The sequence below is a fragment of the Equus quagga genome, chromosome 3 (assembly GCF_021613505.1).
Source record: "Equus quagga isolate Etosha38 chromosome 3, UCLA_HA_Equagga_1.0, whole genome shotgun sequence".
NCBI classification, from domain to species: domain Eukaryota; kingdom Metazoa; phylum Chordata; class Mammalia; order Perissodactyla; family Equidae; genus Equus; species Equus quagga.
Window position 1 is genome coordinate 137,931,938 of NC_060269.1, and position 16,082 is coordinate 137,948,019.

General features: G+C 41.1%; 1 protein-coding gene across 1 annotated transcript in view; it reads left to right on the plus strand.

Annotated features, from left to right (window-relative positions):
- Nucleotides 1-16,082, plus strand: part of ADGRA3 (adhesion G protein-coupled receptor A3) — a 126,483-nt gene that overhangs the window by 39,315 nt on the left and 71,086 nt on the right. Inside the window, exons 3-4 of the mRNA XM_046656133.1 lie at nucleotides 10,330-10,401; nucleotides 15,956-16,027. Coding sequence (XP_046512089.1) covers nucleotides 10,330-10,401; nucleotides 15,956-16,027 — 144 coding nt within the window. The remainder of the gene's footprint in view (nucleotides 1-10,329; nucleotides 10,402-15,955; nucleotides 16,028-16,082) is intronic.

Sequence of the window (16,082 nt, forward strand, 5' to 3'; positions counted from 1 at the left end):
TACATTTTCTCTGGGCTAAGTGGAGTGGTAGAGGGAGTGTAGAAAGAGCTTATGTACTGGTGGGTCCCCAAGAAGGGGCTGTGTCTTTGCCTCCCCATCTTCACCCAGGTTGAGCGGGGAACAGGGAAAAAGACCATATAAAACCAACAAGGTTCTGGATTCAAGGGGAAAGGGCATCTGAGACCTCTTTCCCAGACAAGAAGTAAAACCCCAGATTTCCCAGGACCCAGCATGATATAGGAGCAGAAGAGCTGGTCCTGCAGCCATCAGGGCATATGGGCTAGGACAGTCTGTTAAAGAGTTCCCAGAGGAGCAGCAGGATAGCTCGTGCGGGTTGTTAGTGGAGAGAGAGAACTCATTCTACAGGAGCCTGCTGGTTGGTGCTAAGTGATACAGAAGTGACCTGGGCTGCTTCTGGGGAATGCAGCTTGAGACATAGCTAGCCAAATAAATTCCTTAATGTTTTTATGAATGATATCGTTTTCAAATTTTTCAAAATTACTTGAAAACACAGTATAGCAGACTTTATTCCTTCACTGCTCACTATTCCTGTGCATCTCTAAGTTTTCCAAATGTTAGCCTTAGAGCTTTCTTTGTTCCAGTACTGGAGTGAAAGCCACCCCACCCACCCACCCACACCTGCCCCCAGGACCCCTCAACCAGTCACTGATAGCAGATGGTGGATAACCACTCCGACTACCTCATCTCCCAGGTGCGGCAACCCTGAGGTGTGACCTAAACTGGCTTCCATGGTTCCCCAGGGGACTGAATCTCAATTGACTACAGTGGGGATCTCCTCAGCAATGTACCTTTTAGTGGCTTCCTTCTCTTTCTGGTCTCACTTCTCCACTTTCCTACTGTGTTCTGGGGTCACTTCTCGAATAAAGCTACTTGCAGTTACATTCTTCTGTGGAAGAATTTCAGCTCAGAGACACAACCAGCCAAATAAAATGTTTACAGCCTGAATCTGGCTAGTTAGAGACCCCTGAAAATGACCATAAATTAACCAAACAACTTAAAAGTAAGGCAGAATAGGGTATGATGTAAAAAGCTGTAGTAGAACATGGAATTATTCAAACTAGGGTCAAAACTTGAAAACTTTGGCCTTAAGATGACTGTAGCCAAGCCATGTGGAGTAAAAGGTAGGCCTAGTAGGGTAGGGTAGGGAGAGTGACGTAGCTGGGTTGAACTGAGTGCAAATATGCCCCAGAGATTGGGCAAATCTGGAGGCCAAGCCATCCATGGCTGTTCTTTTGGGTTGAAGAATAGATTTCCTAAGAGAATTCATTTTCTCCCCCTTTTTTTGATGTACTAAGTATTTCATGGAGTAAAACAGGCCCGGGTACGCACGCTCCCACAAACTCCATTTAGAATGGATTCTTTTTCTTTAGGTCTACCAATTTGTTCTTCTGCATGTTTGATTTTTATTTGGGAGCTTTCTTGTTTTCCATCATTTGTTCTTGCTCTTGACCCTTTTAAGAAAGTAACAGTGTGTGTGCTTTTATTTTCATAACAATATTTAGATTGAGTTCTTTAATTTTGGGTTTGGGGTTTTTATTTTTAGGACAAAGTAAATCCTTATGGCATCTTGGAAACTAGTTTCTTCATGTTGGTCCACCTTTTTTGAAGATTAATTTGCATTCTTTTAAAAGTACGTGTGGTGGATAACTGATGTAGATATATTGTATTATGTTAACTAAAACCATAAAAAGGTAATTGACCTAATATCGAGGCTTGGTGCAAATATTTCCTCAACCATTATTAAGTGTTTCCCATGTAGCTAACTTAAATTAATTCAACAGATATTTATGGAGTGCCCAAGCTGTCCTAGGGTTGGGGTTCAATAGTGAATACTGCCAAGGTCCTGTCCTCATGGAGCTTATGTCTAATGGGAAGAAACAGAGTAGACATACCAAGCCCTTTCATAGCATATTATGAGTACTCTGGATAAAGAAAATGTATAGCAGGGTGTGGAGTTTGGGAGTGCCAGCACTGTATGTATGTGAGTTTTGTATGCTGATAGTGGGATGGGATGAAATTTAAGCAAAGACTTAAAAGAGAGTGAAGGATTGAACCTTCAGTTACCTGGGAGGAGCACATTATGTATAGTCAGAGGGACAAGTTGGGTGCACGGGGTGTGGTGTGAAGCTTGCTTTTTGTATTTAAGCAATAGCAAGGAGACCAGAGTGAAGTCAGAGAGGTATGGGGGCCAGATTACAGAGGACCCTGTAGGTCATTTTGAGGACCTTGGCTTTTGCTCTGAGCCACTGTGAGCAGAAGACACTGGCTGCTGGGATGAGGGGTTGGGATACAGTGGAAGGAGGGAGCCATGTGAGGTCTCAGATTCTCTGTTGAGAGATCAGTGCCCTAGCTGAGGCTGGTTATCAAACTGGATGTGCATCAGAATCGCCTGGGGCTTGTTCAAGCACAGATTAGAGTTTCTCATACTGTGGTGAATTTGGGCTATGTTGACTTTTGAGGTGGCTGACACCTGAACATCAGATGTAGATGTTGAGTTAGATAGCTATGGGTGCAATCAGGAACTCAAAGGGGTGGTAAGTTTTGGCTAGAGATACAAATTTGAGTCTAGAGACTTAAATTAAAGCTATGGATGGTGATGAGATTGCCTAGGAGAAAGTGTAGTGTGAGAAGAGTAAGAGCTGGTTGTGGGTCAAGCTTCAGATGTTGCTGATCAGGTGAATAAGGTGAGGATCATTCAGTCAATAAATAGCGTCTGAGAGTTACTGTGTGTTAGGCGTTGTTTGAGGGAAGTGAGTATGTAGCTTACAGTCTCTACCCTCATGTAGCCTATAGTCTAGTGATAGAGAAATAGACAATAAACAAAATAATCAGGGAAATGTGTCGAAGATGGTAGACTGTGGTAAGTTCCATGGGGCAAAACAAAGCAGGACAGGGAGTGTGGGCTCTCAGTGTGGGCTGAGGGTGCACTTACTTTTAATTGGACAGGGCTAGCTCCCCAAGGAGGGGAGCACACACCTGAGGGAGAAGAGGGAATGAGATGAGCAGACATCTGTGGGAAGAGTACATAGACCCTGCTGTCACAGAAACCAAGGGGTCTTTGCTTTTTCCAGGAAATTGACATTCTGGAATAGGCTCATGGTGTTAAGCTGCTAAACTTGTATAATAGTGGTCCCCCTTGACCTAGAGTACAAAATAATTAATACTGTTATAACAAGATAGAATTTTCTATAATTTATACTTCCTATAAATTTCCCCCTTAATGTTTTATATTTTTTAGACATTTTAGACTGATTTAGAATTGAGATCTTTGTATCTGTCATCCATCCACCCGTTTATCCTTCCTCCCTCCCTTCTTCCATCCTCCGTCTTCATTTTATCGTATTGTTATTCTTGCGGTATTTTATGTATTTCTCAGTATTTAGTGACATGCCTCCCTCATATGTTCTAATTGCTAATAGTAGGATTGCAAAGTGGTCAATGTGTTTGACTCCCCGACATTCATTCCACCCCAGATAATGGGTCTAGATAACCACAGTGTCTCTTTCTGGCGATTGACAGGGCCATTCCTAGCCAATAAGAAATGAAGAGTAGTTAGTTGAAGGGCTTAGAGAAAGATTTCCTAGCTCCTAAGAGGAGACAACAAGAGAAAGTGTCCATTCCTTTTCATGACTTTGTGCTTAGAGGTGATTTCTTGACCTGGGATATCATATGATCGAGGGTCAGCATGAAGACAAAGTTGGCATTCTGAGAAGGGTGGATCTGAGAGATGGATGGAACCAACCACGAAGGCTGCTCTACTTCTTGATTTCCTCTAGTGCCTGAGAATTATTTTCTTTATTGTTGAAGCCTTTTGAAGTAAAGGTTTCTGATGCTTGCAGTTAAAAAGCGTCTTACCTGATACACTTTGTAATCTTCCCCAAAGGAGTTAGCTCTTTTACCAAGAACTGTTAAAATATTTCTTTAATTTTGTTTAAGCAATTCTTGGGTGCCTTTTCATTTATGTTTTAATGATCCGTTCTATTCAGATTTAGCTGTCCATCCTAAAGTTAGACTCACATTCAATAGGGAATCAACACAGGGAGATATTAAGTGAGAGAATCTGACTGTAAATATCTTTTGGCAATGCCTGATTAATATGGCTATTAGTAAATATTATATAATATGTCAAGAATTTTTTATTATTAAAGAAAAAAATGTATCTTTAAATCATATAACCGTACTCAGTTATTCATGAGAGGTATTTTGTAGAAACACATGCAGTACATCATGGACCACAAATTTATGCACTGCTTTAGCTAAATCAGTTCCCATTGTAGATGCTGTTTAAAATCTGAAAAGGGAAACATATGTTTCAAAAAAAGGGAACTGACATTATACATTTCTATTTGCAGAGCTTTATGCTTGCAATACAAGTCAAAAACATACCGATTGAATTTTCTCCTAAAATTATCCTATCTCTTTGAGGTATAGGATTGGAGTCAGTTAGGGAGTGGGAAATAGGAACTAGTAATTTCGTCCTGATGATTAATTGTACTTCCTGGGACATAAAAAGTTGGGGACAAAAATAACTTTTATTATGAAAATTTTCAAACATACAGAAAAATAAATAATGTAGTCATCTCCCTTATCACCAATTTACTTGCCCAGATTCAATAATCATTAACAATTTGCAGCCTTTTTTTCTTTATATTGGAGTATGCCTACACGGACACAACCTTATTTGAAGGTCAATTGCGGATGTCACGACCCTCTCCCTTTGTTGAGGAACGAGAGGCAGCAGTCTCTACGTTGACTGACTTTATGAATATCCTGATGATTACGTGGCTAACCATAATTTACTAAAAACGTAAAGGTCAAGTAATATAGTTCTGTCTCTTATCATGGTTTACTTTTACATCCATTTATCATCTATCTGAGTCCATTCTGGCTGCTATAACAAAATAATATAAACTGGGTGGCTTATAGACAGCAAATATTTATTTCTCACAGTTCTGGAGGCTGAGAAGTCCAAAATCAAGACGCCAGCAGTGGGGGACCACTTCCTGGTCAGCCATCTTTTTGCTGTAATCCACATGGTGGAAGGGGACGAGGGGGCTCCCTGGGATCTCTTTTATAGGGGTATTAATTGCATTCATTAGGTTTCTGCCCTCATGACTTAATCACTTCCCAAAGCCCCCAGCTTTTAATTCTATCACCTTGAGAGTGAGGATTTCAACATATGAGTTTAGGGGGCAGGCACAAACATTCAGACCATTGCACTCCCCATCCACCCTCTGTACATTGAATATCTCTCTCTCTTACTGAACAGAGAGGTGTGGACCCTGCCGTTGTGAAACTTCTGGTCTCTCGGTGAAGATGGTTTAAGCAGTCAGAGTCCAGTGTGAGGAGGGCCGTGACCGCGGAAGCACAGGGCACTGTTGTTGTCAGAGGCGTGTTTCTGGAGGAAGGAGTGGTGTTGACTCCAAGGACTGTAGGATGAGTGGGATTTAGTCAGGCAAGAGAAGCAGGATGGGGTGAGGCTAGTAGGACAGAGGAGGTGGGGGTGTGTGTCAGGGAGGGGAAACCATGCTCAGAGGTCTACAGGTGAGAGAAATAAGACTTTCTAGAAACATCTTGACGTATGGCTAGTATATTTGAAGCGACAGACGTTGAGTGTTAAAGGAATGTGTTGGGACAGAATGGGAAGTGAGAGTTGGACTGGGCAAGATGGGCAAGGCCAGGGCCATGGAGAGCCTTGTAAGTTAAAGAGTCTGACCTTTCTTTTTTTTTTTTTTTTTAAAGATTTTATTTTTTCCTTTTTCTCCCCAAAGCCCCCCGGTACATAGTTGTATATTCTTCGTTGTGGGTCCTTCTAGTTGTGGCATGTGGGATGCTGCCTCAGCATGGTTTGATGAGCAGTGCCATGTCCGCGCCCAGGATTCGAACCAACGAAACACTGGGCCGCCTGCAGCGGAGCGCGCGAACTTAACCACTCGGCCACGGGGCCAGCCCCGAGTCTGACCTTTCTTTGGAGGGCACTGTGGAGCTTTTGGGGGTTTTAACCAGTGCAGAGACATAATCAGATTTATCTTTAGAAAGATCTCTTTAAATGGAGGATGGATGAGAGAAGCAAGGACACAAGTGGGAACAGTGTGGTGAATTACCTGGGGTGGTGTGATGATGGTGAAGAGGAAAGAGAGGTGGAGGGCTTTGGACTTAGTTAGAAGGCTGGACATTACCATGTATGATAAGTTTTTTCAACTTATTGTTATAATGTTTTTCAAACACATAGAGAAGTTGAAAGAACAATTTCTCTAGCACCTTGATTTAATGATGGCCAACTTTTGGATGTGTTTGCTTTATCTGTCTCCCTCTTGCTCTAGGCATAAATTTACTTGGTTCCCTTGGTAAATCTCCACGTTTACTATCAGTCAGAAAGATGTGTTTAAAATCCTAACTTTTGGCTTGGCTGCTTATTAACACCAAGGGCTTGATCAAATTTCTTAATCTTTCTGCACATGAAATTCCTCATCTGAAGCAATGATAATATCTCCAAGGACTGATTATGCCATCTTAATGGGATGATAAGTGTCATCCACGAATTCACTGAATTTAGTGATTTGTGTAACTAAGGAGCCCAATTCGAGGTGGACTTCAGGCTTGGCTGTACCCAGGGACTCAGCATTTCCTCTCCTTTTCTCTCTGTTGGCCTTGCCGGACAGTCTTTTCCATCATGGTAGCAAGAGGGTCACTAATAGCTCCAAACTTACCTCTTGACTGCTAATCAAACCATTGGAAATGGCTGCTCCTTGTTCTCCATCCATCTCCTCCTCCAAGGTCCTAGATTTGGTTAGACCAAGGTCATGTAATCATGCCAATTACAAAGGCCAAGGTATTTGAAATATCTGGACAGAGGCTGATCAAGTGCCACACCTGGAGGGCTGATGTTGGGAACTTCAGGGCACCATTTGTGCCATATGGTCTGTGGGAAAAGTAGGGTTGCTTCCCCCTAAAGCAAGGGAGGAGGCTTCAAAACTATAAATGAACTCTGCTTAACATGATGACTCATGTTGAGTAATTGATAGCAGTCATAGCTGCTATTATTCCTGAATTCTAGAATCCTTCATAATTGCTCCCCTTCCCCACCTCCACGTACCCTTTAATTTTTGAATTTTCAACTGACTTCTTTCCCTTTCTGCTGCTCATCCTTAAAATGGGATGGGTGGGATCTCCTTAGGTCTCTGCACTGGATGGTAATACTTGACCTGGGTGCTGGTGGGTTCATATTACTGGGCCAATATCTTAACCTGGGTTTTCCCGGAAGCAGGTTCTGAGCTGAGGTTTTGAATTCAGGTGGTTTATTTGGGAGGAGGTTCCAGAAAGCTTTCGTATTAGGGAGTGGGACAGTGAGAGGAAGAGAAGGAAGCCAACGTGTGGTACCTTAGTGAGCAGTTCCTGCTGCCGGAAGCTGGGGTCGTCCCTACTCCCCTCCCCATGGGGTGAGGGCTCTTCCCAGGGCTAGTCAGCCCTTCACTTCTGAGTTTCCTGGAGTAGCTCCTGGAGCTGGCAGAGAGAAGGCATGCAGCAGAGAGGTGTATGTGGAGGAGCGAGTGTGGATGTTGCTGCCAGCCTGGCCGCAGCAGCTGTTTGGACCCTGGGCAGGTGTTTTGGGATAAGGGATGCTGAGGCCATGGTGTTTATAGCGGGGAACTTATTCTCTGTGTGACTTTTCTCTTTCTGTTGAAATTACTACACCAAGGACCATCTTTTTCACTTGTAGTTAAGAGGAGAATTTAAAATGTGGCTGAAAGTCCAGAGAGAAGGGTAGGACTTGGCGACTTTACCTGAATATCTTCTAAGACTTTTATGATCATGGAAATATATTTCATGAAACTTTTTGCCCTTTTCAGATATTTTCAGTTACTTTATTTAGAAAATATCTTAGAGGCTTGGGTATGAAAATAAAAAAAGTTAGAGCAGTTACCAGCATTGACAAAGCTGTGTTTTTCTTGTGGACTATAAATCTGAGTCTGATCAATGAAATACTTGTGCAGTAATGGTAATCGGAGCGTAGATTATATACTATGTTTAATAGTCGTTTCCTTTTTTTAAAGAATTGCCAAGTACCAGGGGGTTCAGTATTATTTAGAAAAATCTGGCTCTGATTTGGGGAGGAGAGTGGGGTTACAGCTCTACCCCTAGCTGCAGAAGAATGCTTGATGTGTTAGAACCTGAGTAAGACATGAGAGAGGCAGAACAGTATTTGCTGAGGGTACAATGTTCATAGGGTTCACAGGTTGCATCTCTGGAGAAGCATTCTTGAGAATGTCTAATCAATCTCTATCACCATGTATTAAACAGCATGGGTGGTGTGGGAAACCACAGTGCTTGAATGGCACATCAAGAATTCTAGGCTTACAGTAAATGACGGACTACCACTGTGATGAGTAGAGGGCCCATCTCATCAGGATGTTTTTGTGAAATTTCCAGGAAACTAGGCCAGAAACTAACCCCAAAGTTGTAATTTGTTGAAGTTGATAGTTAGAATGAACTACTAGAAAAAAATAGCATGTTATAAAGCAGGCCTTACAAAAGTTAGTTTTCATTAGCTGGTGGCACAGTAAAATTCAGTGTGCCTCCCTGATTGGATAGAAGAAAACGTGGATCTGTGCTGACTGTAGTGGGACTTCCGTGGAGTCCTTTTCTTAAGCGCAGGTAGACAAGGGACGTCAGATGCTTTCTGAATTGGAGGGGTTTGAGAAGGCAAACTGAGAATTTTTCTCTGTGTAATTTGTACTGCCTGGGCATGGGCTGGAATGCCCATGATGGAGCAATAGTTGTAAAAGAACCCAAAGACGTGTCACCTCAGTGTTGTAACAGGTGGCACCAGTGGTCCAGGATCTACTTCCTGGAAGGCCTTTGGAATCTCAACTAAACTAAGTAAGGGACTAAAAGAACCCGTGAAGTACCTTCTATCCTGGGTTTGTATTGAGGGTTGCTCTGTGTTTCTGTATTGTTTCACCAACCCCGTGTGCATCCCTGTGCCATGTATAATTATGAAGATTGATGTCAGAACTTCGAATGTGGAAGAGGCAGTGTTGCCATTGTTGGGTAAAGACTCCCCAGAGAAGAGAAGTTGGAAAGTGTTTCTGTTCACAGTTGACTTCAGGCACCCTGAGATGACCAGAGGTCACTAGGGACTTCAGTGGGCAAAGCTGTAAATGAGTCCTGACAAACGAGCACACCTCAGGTGTCTGGCATAGCTGAAGGGTGGGCCAGCCACTGGCTGCAGTGTGGTCGGGGGAAATGGGATGCAGTTCTGCTTCTGAGCACTCCTGTAGCTGACTGTAGCTCCTGTAGCTGACTGTCAGCTCTCTGCAGAGATCTATCTGAACACTTGTACAGGGCGACTTGAGAGCCCCCGGCTGAGCCCTGGCACCCAGAGGAGAGCAGCAGCCTCAACAGGTGGCCCAAGTCCACACGAGTGGAGGGATGTGTCTGTGACACTCACTGCTGCCCCCACTGATGGTGTACTGATATGGACGGCCCAGCACACTTGAGAAGAATGAGGGTAACTTGTGACCCCTGTCAGATGCCATTGCACAGGGGGCTGATGGATCTTTGCTTTGGGCTATATATTGTGAATTATGACATTTTTATCTTATAGAAAACCTAACCATAGAAGCCCAGGGTGAAAAATAGGAAAAAGCAAGTGACAAGAATTTTAGAGCATATAGTTTTGAAGGTGGTTTAAAAAAATATTGATTTAATTATTATTGTCGCAAATTGTCACTAATGTAATTTGATAACTAAAGTATAGCATGCTAAAGAAGGAATTGTAGAAATGATGTAGAGGATTGTAGTTTAGTGATAATTTTGGATTTGAATTATATTAGGACACAATATCTTTTTTGACATATACCTTTATTCTTATATGGACCAAAACAAGTAGCTTTGGAGCCACATTTTTTGAATTTGAATTCTGGCTCTGCCATTTACTACTGGGGTGACCTTGGTGTAACCTTTTTGGCTTCAGTCTGCTCTCATTATTATTATTATTATTTTATTTATTAATTGTTTTGCTGAGGAAGATTAGCCCTGGGATAACATCTGTGCCAATTCTCCTCTGTTTTATATGTGGGATGCTACCACAGCATGGCTGACGAGTGGTGTAGGTCCACGCCTGGGATCCCACCCTGGGAACCTGGGCCGCTGAAGTGGAGTGTGCCAAACTTACCCACTTGGCCACCGGGCCAGCCCCTCATTATTATTATTGTTGTCGTTTTCTGTACAGCAGGTAAGTATAGTATGCCTAAATATTTGTTACAGTGTTGATATGTGAATAACTTTTTATTATATTTTTAACAGGGACCTCCGAAACAATCTTATTAGTAGTATAGATCCAGGTGCCTTTTGGGGACTGTCATCACTAAAAAGATTGTAAGTATTTGAATTGCTTGCTTATGAGTTTGAACTGCTTCTTTTATAAGTAACTGTTAACTGACTTTGAGCTTTAACACAAAAAAAATGGGTTTTTAACAATTTTTAGAAGTTCATCTGACCAGGTCCATGATAGAGAAATAGGGAGTATTTAATATAAGTAGCTTAGAGTGTGATTAATTTGTACAGTAATTTGATTTGTTTGGTGGTAGATGGTTCTGCCCCTCTTATGCTAATAAAATCATTACTGTGTTGGCTTTGACAGCTGTCATAGTCTGTAGATGATTTTCAAGTAATGAATGCGTTCAAACTGTGACTGTTGTAAATGCCATATACATTGAGACCCCTTTCTATTAATGATTTATAGTCCTGCCATTTTCATGTATATTTTATCCATGTAGTATTATTTCAAAACCTAAAGACCATTTTTTATTACTTCCGAAGGTAAACAATTTCTCTACTCTCCTTGTTATGCTATTTTCACAAATGCTGTGACAGCATGCTCATCTTTGAGAAGTAACCCTACACTCAAGCCATGTGGCCGGTCCCCCCGTCCTTTATTCCTTCTAAAGCCATTTATTAAGTGCTGGCCACTTATCATACTCTGATTTCTTCAGCAGAGCTCACAGACTCTTGAGGGCAAATAGACAGATATTGAAGATACATCCTACATAATAATAATAATAGTAATCTGCTAGGGAAAGGAGGGACCTCCTGAGAGGGGAATGGCCTGCCGTGAGAGCAACCCACCTTTACGTGTGACCTTGCTCCGGAGGGATGAATCTGTATTGAAGAATAACAAGAAGGATATTTGTTTTTTTTTTTTGGAAGTTGGGGTTGAGAGACTTTAAAGATTTTATTTTTTACTTTTTCTCCCCAAAGCCCCCTGGTACATAGTTGTATATTCTTCGTTGTGGGTCCTTGTAGTTGTGGCTTGTGGGGCACTGCCTCAGCATGGCTTGATGAGCAGTACCATGTCCGCACCCGGGATTCGAACCAACGAAACACTGGGCCACCTGCAGCGGAGCACGCGAACTTAACCACTCGGCCACGGGGCCAGCCCCACAAGAAGGATATTTTAAGCGGAGTGGACATAGGTGTGAAAGAACATGTCTCTTGGAACAATAATTTATTTCTCTGGCCAGAGCGTAAAGGAGAAAGGGCAAAAAGGATGTCAGTAGGTAAGACTGGTCAGGGAGAGACTAGGTTTTGATGACCTACTACCATGTTAAAGAATTTCGAATCTATTCTTTAGACAGTGGGGGACTAGCAGAACGTTTTGAAAATGGAGTTGACATGATCAGATTTGTGTTTCAGAATATTTCTGGTGGCAATAAGGAGAAATCACTTAAGTACAAAGAAGCAGTGACAAAAGATACAGGAGAATAGACCAGCTCCATGCTTTCCTTCTTCATAACAGTCATTCTTTTAGACCCCTGTCTTATTTTTTATCATTCCACCATACCTTCTTATTATTTAAGTGTTGTTTTGTTAAAGTGTTCAAGGTGCTTGGGTATTTTCATGTCTTGTTTTCATAGTATTTGTATAGTAAAACCAGCTGTGTTTGCTCTTAATCATGCCATGACTTACGTAAATGTTGACACTAACCGTCCATCCTAATACTTTTGCCATCTTGTATCTATTATTCTATCATTCAAAACCTGTTCCTTTTTATAATCAGAGTTGGCCATTGCATATTTTTGGCTTTTTTTTGTTCTTTTGCTGAGGAAGATTAGCCCTGAGCTAACATTTGTTGCCAGTCTTCCTCCTTTTTTCTTGTTTGAGGAAGATTAGCTCAGAGCTAACATCTGTGCCAGTCTTCCTCTATTTTATATGTACGTCATTGCTACAGCATGACTGATGAGTGGTGTGTATGTCCACGCCCGGGATCTGAACCTGTGAACTCGGGCCACTGAAGTGGAGTGTGCAAACTTAACCACTACACCATGGGGCCAGCCCCAGTTTTTGCATATTTTTTTATATTACTTTTGCAGGTAAAATTATCTTTCATCTAAAGCTTATCATCTGCAGCCTTCTGCTCGGTTCCCTCTCTTAAGGTTCAGAATTTTGGAAGATTAGGCCTATTAGGTGTTAAAGAATTCCCTCTTCATCTTCTAAAATTATTTAAAATTCCAGTCAGACTCTAGTAGGGAATTTATTCTCATCATTTTTGTTGCGGGGGCGGGGGAGATGGTGGCTCGTTGTTTTCATCAGGCTTTGTGTGCACCAAGGAAGCCCAGGGATGTCTGGAGGAGACCTTCTTCTGAATCAGTTTTCTTCTTCCCCATTTACTCTGCCCTTCGTTATTTTGCACCTAAGCCTTTTAAACGAAGCAAGTCTGAAAACGGGCCCCTCTGGGGGAGGTCAGTGGTGTTAATGGAGATTGGAGTTCTAGAAAATGAAGATAAGCCTTGGAGGGGAGTGGGTATTAGGTAGGCATCCGAGCTGCAGTGGATCAAGGTTTAGAGTTTGCTTTGGAGTTCAGTAAAAGTGGTATCAACCAGGTATAACAGCATAATGAAAGTGGTAAGATAGCGACCAGCATGAGTTCGATTAAACAAAGATTAACTGAGTTCATCTTGTGTGCCCAACAGTCAGCCCTGCTCCAGAGATCAAAGGTAACTCAGGAACCCCTTGAAGGGCTTGCAGTCTAGTGGAATCACCTACACTGACCAAGAGCCTGGATATGACTTGGGATCCACTTACAGAGAGATGCAGCAGTAGCTGGCGTTTAGCTGCTAGGAGTCTTGGAAGCAGTTAGGACTCAGGACTCAGCCACACTGACACAGGCAGGGGTATGGTATATGGCCATAAACAGGCCACATGTACCTCCAGAAACAGAATCCTGAGGGAGTGGAGGGGCAGCAGCTGAATGGGCGTGATTATAACAGTGAGTCACTTCCTGTGTGCTTCTTACCAGGGTCACGCTGACACTGTGTTTGGATGGGTCAGTGGGAACCCGTGATTATGAACATGAGTCCTCCAGTAGGAAGCAGGAGTGTAGGTGCTAGACCTACCCCGTCAGAAGCTCTGGGGCTGAGGCCCAACCATCTTTGTTTTAACCATCCCTCCCAGTCATGCTGATGCTAAAGTTTGAGAACTTATAAAATATTTTTCCTTCCAACTTTTTTCTGTAGAGGGGGGATGTGATGTTATACTGCCAGACAAGACCACTTATTCTCTCCCTCTGTGATCCACATCACTCTATTCACAGCTTTTTGGTAATAGGAAGATTAATGCTGATAATATCTCCACGTCGAGATAGAGGTTGAAGGAAACTTGACTGTTAATAAAAAGAAGTCTTATCAGGATGTTTTAAGGATACTACAGAATATCTTAGGTTCTCTATCTACTTCTTCATCCTTCAGTAAATAATTTTTCAAGTACTTCCATCCAAAATAAATAATAAAAAATCCTTGTGTAGTAGCATTTAATTTAATTACTAATGTTGTCCCAAGCATTGCCTTGGCATTATGTCATTGCATTACGCATTAAGCAGTCTCTTGTGTTCTTGCCTAGGAAGGTAATTGCCATTTATAATGTTTTTCCCACTAGAAAATACATTCTTAATTTAAACAACTGACTTGTAATTGAACTTATGGTTTACAACTTGCAAGCTGAGAGAGTTTTATATGTACACTCAATGAGATATAAAGATATTCTGCAGTCGTAATGTTTGCTACTTACTTACAGATATAGGCACTTTTTCTTCTGGGCCTTAAATCATGCATTTCAATTGTGCATCTCACTTGACAGCCACACAGTGTTTTTCTAAGTGTACCACGTCTTTGCGTTTATTTTATAGATAATTTGAATCAGGACGATTAAGTGACTTTCTGCAGTAAAAACTACCAGAAGTGGGAAAACCTAGACCCATTCAGTTTCTTTTTTGCTTTATCAACAAATTCAAGCTGATTCTCAATCCAAATGAAAACCCATTATCAATACCTAAATACCATTTTAAATAGGTATAGATATAATGAAATTGTTTCCCAAAGAATCAGTGGTAATTACACCATTTAAAGCTCAGAATGGAGACAAGATAATGAATAGAGCCCAGAACTGCTTGTTTAAGCAACACTTCACAGATGATGCCTAATTTTCTTAAACAGTAAAACCCAGAAATAAAAGGAAAATCAACTGGAATAAAAAAGGTTCCACATGATTAAATACTTAGCTTTAATATTCTGAGAGACTGGAGCTGGAGAATAGCAAGTGCAGATAAAGACTTCTACTACTTAAGATTCTTTTATGGAAGTTGCCATAGGAAAGGAAAGGCAGAGCCATGAAATTATGGAACACGAGGATTACCTGAGGTAGCTTGTGAAATATCTAAGGGAAAAACCTAATGACTAGGAACCTAATTCAAATGCTGTGTCCTTGTAATTTCTAGTCAGACTAATACATTTTCTGCCATTTCCAAGTATATAGTTTAGAACCCAACAGTTTTAGTTTAGAAATGGGTGGTGCAAATCGCTTTTCTAAAGAGTAACTTGGAGCATAACTCAAAGAATGTGTACTTCTCCATTACAGAGAATAATACGGACATTGAAGAAAATATGATAAAAATATCTTTGAAAGTTTGGTTTAGAAAGCTTGTTCTAATTCTTCTATCAAAATTTCAAAGTGATGAATAATTCCAAACCTAAGAATTGATAAAAAGATTCATTGTTTTAGAGTTTTCTTGCATATAGTTTATGAAGTCCAGTGATGAAAAATGATGAAAGCCATGCTATCTTATTTGAAATTTATGGGAATTGTCAATTATTATGTCCCAATTAAAATGTAATCTCCTGATTAAACTGTAAAAGTGTGTTCATTGTCTTTGGTGTGAAGAAAGAACAAAATATTTGTTAAACATTTTACACAGATAGAAGGAAAAAGTTCAAGCATTGAGGAGAAGAAAAATATATTTAGAAAATAGCATTTGATAGGAACTTATAAGAAGTTAGGAGTGACTGGAAAAAATAATTGGGCCGTTACCCAGACATTGTTAAAGTGATTTGTCTTGGAGACTAAACGATAGATCTGTAAAGTAAAAGCTAACTCACTTGTTTTTTCATTACAGTCAAAACTTCTGAGTATTTAAGGAATGAAGTTAGAAATCATTACATTTCAGATGTTCTTAAGGAAATAAATGTTCCAGCATTTTGGTAACTTGCCCTTTTATTCATTGTCTGCTAGATGTTGACTGGTTTGGGCTCTGTTCCCAACTGCCCCCAGCATCATCAGCTGTGTCAACCATCTAAGGAACTGTATCACAGCCAGTAAGAGAGGTTGAGTCTCATTTTTACTACTCCAGGGTTGTCTTGAGTCATTGTACGGGAGTAAGTACTTGAAACATAGAAGGCACTATAATTAAACAGCTTTTAGTTTGAGCCAGAATTAAGTGAAAACAAGGATTATTTCTTTTCTCAGTGCTACTTGAGGTAGGTAAATATCTCAGAGATGCTGAAAAGGTCTTGTATGATGCCTGGGTGCTCCTCTTGGATATTGAATGTCTGAAACCTTCATTTACCAAGAGAACTAATTGAAGACACTTTTTCCCCCTTAGGGATCTGACAAACAATCGAATAGGATGTCTGAATGCAGACATATTTCGAGGACTCACCAACCTGGTTAGGCTGTAAGTATTTGTTTCTTCTTTTGTATTAAAATATAAGGAAGCGTTTGAACCAGTA